General features: G+C 43.0%; 1 protein-coding gene across 3 annotated transcripts; it reads right to left on the reverse strand.

Annotated features, from left to right (window-relative positions):
- Positions 1 to 7,794: 7,794 nt before the first annotated feature.
- LOC114210494 (tubulin polyglutamylase complex subunit 2-like) lies at positions 7,795 to 8,790 on the reverse strand. Of its 3 annotated transcripts, none has more exons than XM_028104766.2 (2): positions 8,538 to 8,790; positions 7,795 to 8,408 (listed from the first exon to the last, which is right to left on the reverse strand). In XM_028104766.2, the coding sequence occupies exons 1-2, from the start codon at positions 8,778 to 8,780 to the stop codon at positions 7,902 to 7,904; spliced, it is 750 nt and encodes a 249-aa protein (XP_027960567.1). In that variant the 5' UTR covers positions 8,781 to 8,790; the 3' UTR covers positions 7,795 to 7,901. The 3 variants fall into 3 exon arrangements, with proteins under 3 accessions (XP_027960567.1, XP_027960566.1, XP_027960568.1); XM_028104765.2 differs by having other exon boundaries at positions 7,795 to 8,432; XM_028104767.2 differs by having other exon boundaries at positions 7,795 to 8,790.
- Positions 8,791 to 9,037: the final 247 nt, after the last annotated feature.

Here is a 9,037-nt window from a genome sequence, read left to right on the forward strand (position 1 = left end):
GGAGCTGAAATCCATCTTGTGCTCAGTCCTTCCTGGAGGAAGGGGTAGGCACCTTCTCTTCCTTAAAAATGCATCTTCCTCTTCCCAAGGAATGAATGGTCCGGAGGGGTTACCTTTTCCTTATTTCTACAAAGGCACGATAAAAGCAAATTATATACAAAATAAGCAGGATACTTTCACATCTAATTAAATAGATGTGACTGTGAAACAAGCAAGCAAAAAAAAAAAAAAAAAGAAGTGAGTCCCAAACCCAAAGTGGAAGAATGATTTTCCTAACTCGTGTGTGTCCTTTATTCCAACATTATCATACTTGTGGATAAATGTGTCCTGTAGCTTCTGACTGATCTTTCCAAGGTATGGAGGTCGGGGCGGGGATGAAATTGCATTTAACCATCTATGCTATTGACTCAGAAAGTCATCCTTTCTTCATCAGTACTCTCTTATAGCTGCTTTTCTAGTGAAAACTCACATCATTTACAAATTATTGATAGTTTTATTACAGGCTAGAGGTAAGCATGGAGAGTAATCCTATTGAAATGTGTGAATAGATTGTCTTTTGTTTACATATTTCTCTACCAAGGACATTAGATGCATTTTACTCTTCACTATGGTAGTCATAATGATTATACTCTCCATTGAGTCCCCATTTGTAGCCGCTGTTGAGAACCCCTCTGCCAGAATGATGGGGTCAAAGTTCTAGTCTAGGATAGAGAATGGTATGTGGCTGGTGTCTCCTCTAAATGGCAAGTATGGTGGCTACAGAAAACTGAAAATAATATGGGTCCAACTCAGGACAAGAGAGGCATCACAACTCAGGGACACTTGTCTGAAAATATCTAGGTGATAAAATATATTTTTAAGGATTGCTTTCTGAGTCATGATTGCCACTGAAAAATAATAGTAGCAAGCCACAAGAAGAGTTTTATTTGGCTAAAATCCCCACCCAAGCCCAGCTCTGACACTACCAGACATTCTTGGTAACTTGGCAACAAAATAGCTTCTATTATGGAAAGGCCATGTTTTTGAATACATATTAATTCCTTTCATTGGCATCTGGGGCCAGTCAGCACACAAAGCTGTGGGAGCTTATACTGGGCTCCACTTCGTACCTGGCTTGGTTCTCCTGTGCCAGCCACTCCCCTGGCCCTGCTCCCACGTATAGATACCTCTTTCTCTGAAGAGCCTTCTCACTGCCTCTGCTCTGCCCTGTGCCACCATGTCTCTTAACCAGAAAGTGTTGGGGGGTGGAGCATGGGCTATTGTTCTAAGTTGCCCTTAGGGAAGATGAGGGGGTTCTCTTTTCTTGAACAGTGTCCTTGCCTTTTGAGACATTGAGAGGGATCTTCTGGGACTGTTATGTGCTGCTGGGCAGGAAGAAGCATCATGAAGGACTTCAGAGTGTGTGGGTTCCTGACCAAGATAGACTTGGATTAGAATCTTAACTCTTCCACTACCCGTCTGAAAGAACCTTCTAAAGTCTCAATTTCCTCCGTACCTCAGACATCCTTTAGACAAATTAGAACCAAATGGGACTAGGCTACCTATTGCACCAGCAGAACAAATGAAAACATTGCAGAAGAAGAAATGTTTTATGAATCCAGGCCATTCTCATTTCTGTGAATTAGACAGCGGGAAGAAAAAAAAAAAAAAGGCAACTATAGGACAGAGCTTTTAAAGTGGAATTAATATACTTTTGGTTGTGGCTCCTCCTCAGTGGACTTAAGGTGCTTTTTTACTTTCCTTCTTTCCTTCCTTCCTTCCTTCCTTCCTTCCTTCCTTCCTTCCTTCCTTCCTTCCTTCTTCTTTCTTTCTTTCTTTCTTTCTTTCTTTCTTTCTTTCTTTCTTTCTTTCTTTCTTTCTTTCTTTCTTTCTTTCTTTCTTTCTTTCTCTCTTTCTTTCTCTCTTTCTTTCTCTTCTTTTCTCTTTCTTTTCTTTCTTGGCTTGATGTGGAGAATGATATTCTCCATCAAAGTGAAAGCAAGTTTCTTTTTCTTTGAGAGTGCATGCACAAATATAAAGGCCTGATCAACACATTCACTTTTAGGGCAATAAATGCGTTGCAATGGGTCTCTTTATTAGAATAAGGTAGATTATTCTGCTAATTGTCTGGCACCACGATTCACCTGATGCTAATCCTCAGGGGACACCTCGCAGTTCTCAGTCCTGTGAGAGAGTTGATTGAATGGCATTGGGCCTGGGCTCTCTCCTTCCCACTGCCCCCCACACTTCTGTGTGGTTTGGGGCTGTTTTTATGAGACAGAGAGATTTTCTTTCAGGAAAATATGGTGAACTAAAAAGTCCTTTGTATCTTCCCTAACCTGGGGAGAGGGGTTTCAAATCCCCTTAGTCTGGAAGGCAAGGGTGGCTGAAAGCTAACAAAGGAAACCATTTTAAGCTTGATGAGCTGAGAGAAGGGAGACTATTTGAAGCTCTGGAAAAATCCCAAAAGGTTGGCTTTTCTCCCTTTTAATATAAATGTGTGACTAGACTCTAAGAGCCCATTTGATCTGTGTACTCCTGGTGGGTATAGGTCTTGAAGGCTGCTACTGTTAGTAGCTAAGGGCCACGCTCACCCTCTTGAGATCCAGCCAGCGATGTGGCCATATGAGGCTTATGCATGAAACAAGAATAACCTTTAGAATCACCTAATGAAACATATCATAATGTCAGCTCATGGTACACACACGTTCTCTTAGAAAAATATAATACTTATTCTGGAATGGGACAAGATTTTTTTTTGCATTTAATATCAATATGCTACAAAGCTTTAAAATTTTAATTAAAAATTCTGCCTTTTGTATTTTCCCAAGGTTCTAAATTAATTTTCAAAGTGTGGAAAGAAATGCTGGGCTTCCCACCTACAGCTGCTCCCTGCTCCTCCCTCCCCTCTGGAGAGCAATCATGCAGTCCTCACACTGCAGGGGAGCACTCTCTGAGCCTCGGCTGGGACCCTGGAGGCTTGTTGGTTATTTTTGCATGGAGGCATTAAAATGCCAGCCATCAATTTGTGTCTCCTAGTGAAGATATCTCTACATGGAAGAGGCAAGCTTCAGCCTTGTTCAAAGAAGTTTTGCAAGTGCAAATTATGGGAACCCAAGAGAATTAGCTATATTTCTTTAAATAAATCCCCTCAAGGTTCTTCTGAAGCTGGCCATGGTTCTCAAAGAAGCTGTAAATTCCGCCTGGGGGGAGCCTTGCACCAATACCCTCTCCACCCTCATTCTCTAGCAAGCATCCAGCGGGGTGGGTGGGGCTGCCATGCAATGGCACAGATTAGGTAATACCCCCCTGTTAGACTGCAGATGTGTGAACTAGTTTAAAACTTTTATTAGGGCTTTTATTAGACTCCGATGCAGTCCCAGCCTCTTTACGGTTGCCAACTTAGCCAGTTGCTCGCAAGTTATAACAAATTAGGAATACCTAATGCCTAAGCTATTCTTACACTTTGGGGGCAAAATCCCAGACAAATCATAGTCTTCCCTGTGAATCCAGTCTCCCTCTAGAAATTGCACTTACAGGCAGCACTTGAGTCAGGGTTTTGCATGGCTATGTAATAACGATACGGTTCAATTCTCTCAAGCACATAAAACCCGGGATCCTTTATCATTTTCTGCCTGGCCACAGAATGCCCTCTCTCATGTTTTTGATGGCTTTCCAAAGTCCTTTTTTTTTCTTCTTTTTATTGCGTGTATTCCTTAAGTGATCCTAATGCTTCTGTGAGTGCCAGTTTGACATCTTTGAAGGCTGACATTGGCTTTTGATCCCCAGAATAAGTAGGATGAAGTGGAAGATCTTATTCTCCCTCTGTTTGGGGGAACAGGATATTATTCTCCCTCGGAAGGGGGGGGCACCTCTTTTACATACGGAGACGTGGCCGCCTGGTCCTTGGCTTCAGTGTTTTTGTTATGTTCCAGTGAAACAAGCTTACCAGGCTGTCTAGCTCCTTCATCTGAGAAAGACATTAATCTCCCCCTATTTAGACGGACTTACATATGAGTGAATAGGCACAAAGCAGAAGTTTCCTTTTCTCGGTGTTAATGGCGTGCGTTGAAATGTGTCCAGTCATTAGTCCTCAAACTTGATAGGGCAGTGTAACATTTTAGAAAATGAACATGACCATTGAATCACTATAATGTTATATTTAACTTTATTAGAAACGTCTTCTTGCTGTAGGCAAGGCATATGTACGAAGATTGCCTGCCTTGTCCACAACCAATATTCAAACACATTAATTCACTTTAGTGTGTCTCTGGTTTTGTCTATTTTTTTGTTGTTGTTGTTGGTTTCTGTTCAACTTCCTGCCACAGTGGTTACTTCCCGTGGTAATGGGTACAAATTAGAGAGAAGTTGAAGTAGTCTTTGAAAGATTATGCAGATGTTAAATCATTTGCATCTTAATCTCTTTATTTTATAGATCAGTTGAGGTCCAGAAAAAGACAAGCTTACCAGAAAAACCCAGGTACAAATTCTGAATAGACTACATCCTAGATATCTGCTCCCCCACCACCCCCCGGGGGGCAAGCTGTTTAGCCTCTCAGTGACTCTGTTGCTCAATCTGAGAAAATGAGGCCATGTTAGCTCAAGGTAAAACTGTCGCGCTGATCAAGTAAATGGCATGTAAAGTGTCCAGAACAGAATAGATGCTCAGCCAACCAGCAGGTGACTTTTGTTTCCTCGGGTCCCAGTAGAGCTGTGATGGGCACACATGTCAGACTGAGAATCCAGGATTCCTAACTCCATCCCATGCTCTTTCTCTTAGGCCATGCTGCTTCCTGCGGAGGTTTACTGGGAAGCTGCCTGGTCACCTTGCTGCTGCTTCTCACTGGGGACGGTGGCGTAGATGAAGGGGCAATGCTGAGTCACAAACCCCAACTACGGCCATTACTGAAACTGCAATCAGGAACTATGGAAAAGTCATTCGTTGTCATGGGCAGGAGCTCTTGGTGTTTCCAGGATCCACAGTGGGCGGTCCCTTTGAGGTTACAGAGCAACACCACACAGAAGGGCGCAGCTGTGTGGAGGTGACAGTTGGGACCAAGCAATAACCATCCCTCTCCAGGAGGCTTCCAGCCTGGGGCTTGCCTTTCTAAATAGATTTTGTGTAGACTTACACTGGAGGGCATTCATTACCCTCCTAGAAATTGCTGGCGACTTGAATAAACCAAATTCTTTGGGAAAGTTATCCTGAAATCATTCACTCACTCATCGTTCGTTTCTTCCTCAAAAAATGTTCTGAGCTCTGTTGTGTGCTTAATACTTTGCAAAGCACAAGGAAAGATTCAAAGAAGTGTAATACATAGCCCTTTAAGTATCTTACAAGTTCGGATATTGCTAGTGTACTTGAAAACCTAAGAGATCCCAGCAAATATTCATTCATTCCATACGTGGTAATGGGAGAGAATGCTGACATGTACAAGGCATTGGAGTCGGTAAGCTGTAGCAAAGGAAGATGAATAAAATTTGTTTCTAGGCAACATGCAGACATGAACATGACATTACAGTGTTGAAAATGGTAAACTTTAATATGTAGTGTACATTAGGTAAATTATGCAAATTACAGAAATTGTGGAAAGTTAAATAAAGGAGAAATTTTGCATTTGGTAAACCCCCTATAATTCAGTTGATGCATCTTAACCCTTGACCCCCTCTGGTCTTGTCCCTTCTGCCTCTGCATGAGCTTCCTGCTTTCTTCTCCTTTCCTCTCTATTCCACCATCCTTGATCCTCTTTGTCTTGATGCAGTGGATGAGAGAAGTCTTCTCTGAAGTCATGGCGCTTGGACGGTGAGTGGGAATTAACCAGATAAAGAGAGGAGGGCTTGCCATGTAAACACCTCAAATCACTACGTTGTACACCTGAAACTAAGAGAATGTTGTATCTTGGTTATATCACAATAAGAAAAAAGAGGGAAGGACATATTAGAGAGCGGAAATGCATGTGCAAAAGTCGGGAGAAGGGTAGGATCATGGCGAGTATGAGGGGCTACAAGAAAGCAGTGAAGTGAGAATGAGGGGGGCTTGTGGTGAGGTGAGCCTGGGGCCATGAGCAGGAAGAACTTGTGGGTCACAGGAGAATTTTGTCTTTGAGAGCTGGGAGCATGTCAAATTGCCACACAATATCAGCATCTTGAGCTAGACAGGACCTGGGGTTTATCTAGTCCCCACCTTGACTTTGTTCTTGCCACTGCATCTCTCATGAATGAACTTCTGGCTTCTGCTGCAGTGAACAACTTTAGGAGTGGAGAACTCAAAACTTCTCAAGCTATTCAGTCTACCTTTGTAATTTTCTGGTTTTTCCCTTATTTCCAAGTTAACTATTTTCAAGTGAACAATCCCATGACATTTAGTACATTCACAGTGCTGTTCCACCACCATCGCTGTGTGGTTCCAAAACACTTCCATCACTCCAAAATGAGGCCCTTTCCCCATGAGGCAGTTTCTCCCCATTCCCGCCTCTGCCCAGGGCTTGGCAGCAACTGGCCTGCATTCTGTGGATTTACATATTCTAGATACTTCATAGAAATAGAATCTATCTGTGGCCTTTACATCTGGTTTCTTTCACTGAGGAGTTCCTCTGCACTATGGCGGCTCTCAGTACTTCATGCCTTTCTGTGAGTGAGTAGTACGCTGTGCTCATTCCACTTTTGAATAGCTGTTAAAAATGTATTTCTTATATGAAGTTTAAATACAACTTTTTATTCTTCCACTCGTTGGTTTAGTTTTCTTACACCTTCACATGAAACCACGGAAAGCACCTGTGTAGAAGGAGGCAGGAGGCTGGCAATGACCATGGAGGACGAGATTTGTATGCCTGCTGCTTGAGTCTCTACTGGCCATTAATAACAAGGAAGAAAGCACTTTTTAAGTTACAATGACTTGTTGTGGTTTGACAGTTACACTACGTCTCTGACAATTTTGGATAATATTTTAGTTTTCAATATATAAGACCTTTTAAATTCCCAAACTTATAGTTAGGTTTTTTTTTTTTTTTTTAAGAATTGAGATCTAGTTGACATATTGCATTATATTAGCTTCAGGTGTAAACATAATGATTAGATATTTGTATATATTGTGAAATGATCGCCACAATAAGTCTGGTTAACATCCATTAATACACAGTTGCAATTTTTTTCTTGTGATGAAAACTTTTAATATCCACTCTCTTAGCAACTTTCAGACTTACGATATAGTATTGTTAACTATAATGATGTATATTATATCACCAGGACTTACTTATTTTATAACTAGAAGTTTGTACCTTTTTTTTTCACCTTCAAGAATTTCCATGGAACATTATGACCCATCAAATTAAGGTATCCACATTCTCTAACAAAAATGAACTGATCTGAGTAAGGACAGCATGAAAACATTCTAATGCAGTGCTGCCCAACAGAACTTTCTGTGATGGTGGAAATGTTCCATTATCTCTGTTGTTGAATACAGAAGCTACCAGCCACGTGAATACTCACAATGTGGCTAATGCAACTGACAAACTGAGTTTTTTATTTATACAGCCACCTTTGGCTAGTGATTACCAACTGAACAGCACAGTTCTAATGCCTCATGGGTCAAAATCAGTGGTTTCTTCAGGGGATTTCTCTAATCCCTGCTGAGGGGTGTAGACGGTTGGGGGTGGAAAGAGAGGAAAGCTCTTAGCAGCTCTATTTAACTAAAACAAGTTCTGAAACTCTCCACAGCTTTCAGAGGCAAGGGCTGAGGAAAGGACTCTGGGGGAGACCTGAGTATGCCCTTGAACTCCTGGCTAATGCCAACGGGGGTAAAAGGCGTAGGACTTGGCTCACGCAGATGGGAAAAGGCCTATGGTGCCACTCACAGAATCTGAGGCTTGGGCCATCCGTGCCTGGAAATCGTTGCTGTAGGGCTGGCGGGGAGGTTGGGGTGCTCATTTCCGGACAGGGTTTCCAGGGCTAGAAGAGGATTTAGAGGTGGAGGGAGGACCCGGGGGCCCTTTCTGGCCACCTGCAGGCTGGACTGGCCCTTTCTTTTTGGGGATTAAGATCTTGTTCTTGCTCTTGAACACTTTGCTGGGATCCAGCTTGTTCACAAAGCAGTTGGTCTCTTCTGCAAGTAGGTCTGTGTTGTAGGTGATGGGTTTATACATGTTGAACCACTGCTTGGCCTGTGGGCTAATGCCATAGCTGGTGAAGGTGTACTGCCACTGCGGCAGGCCCAGGTGCGTGATGAGCAGGTGATAGTAAGCAGTGAAGGATTCGGTGAGAAAATGCCAGTACAACGCTCTGTCCAGGAGCCAGATCTCAGCGTCTTGTGCTAACGCTGGTTTCCCTCTTTTGTAGACAAGGCAAACCTTCCCATTCCCATTGCAAGGATCCAGCTCAAATATCACACTGCGAGAATCAGAGTGAGGCTTCTCTGGCTGGTTCTCACTGGCTTCAAGTGCATCATCCTCCAGGTCTGCCAGGGTTGGTGCATTTGGGAGTGAATACACGGAAGACTGGTTGAGTTGAGTCAGTTTTGCGATGCTGTTAATTGCCATGCTGCCCAATGGAATGGTGTGCTCATCCAGCTTCACACTCCATGTCATGTGGAAGCCATTGGTCATCAGGTAAAAATCCTTCACATCCTCAGGTAGCACACAGTTATTTTTTTGTTCCCATGAAGAAATCATATGACGTTCAGCAGGTGGTTTCTCTATGATAGTCACCTCTGTCACACCTGGGGAAGATTCTAGGATGCGGGTGATCCCCAGGGTCAGCTTCTCCAGGTGCGGCTTGCTGCAGCCCGGGGGCGGTGTCTCCTCCATGGCTCGAGTCCCTGCTCCGCCAGAAGTTTGTACCTTTTACTACCTTTACTCATCTTACTCCCTCCTCACCATCCCTCTGCCTCTGACAACCACCAATCTGTTCTCTGTATCTATGAGTTCATTCTTGTTTGTTTAGATTCCACATATAAGTGAGATCATGTAATATTCATCTTCCTTTGACTTATTTCACTTAACCCAATGCCCTCAAGTTCCAGCCATGCTGCACCAATTTACATTCTCACCAACGGTTCCCTTTC

This window comes from Eumetopias jubatus, unplaced genomic scaffold, assembly GCF_037043125.1.
Source record: "Eumetopias jubatus isolate StellerSeaLion01/CBP00866 unplaced genomic scaffold, mEumJub1_p1.0 scaffold_12, whole genome shotgun sequence".
NCBI lineage: Eukaryota > Metazoa > Chordata > Mammalia > Carnivora > Otariidae > Eumetopias > Eumetopias jubatus.

Bases quoted from the DNA above. Each gene is read 5' to 3' on its own strand.
- LOC114210494 (XM_028104767.2), bottom strand. From the start codon at position 8,780: ATGGAGGAGACACCGCCCCCGGGCTGCAGCAAGCCGCACCTGGAGAAG.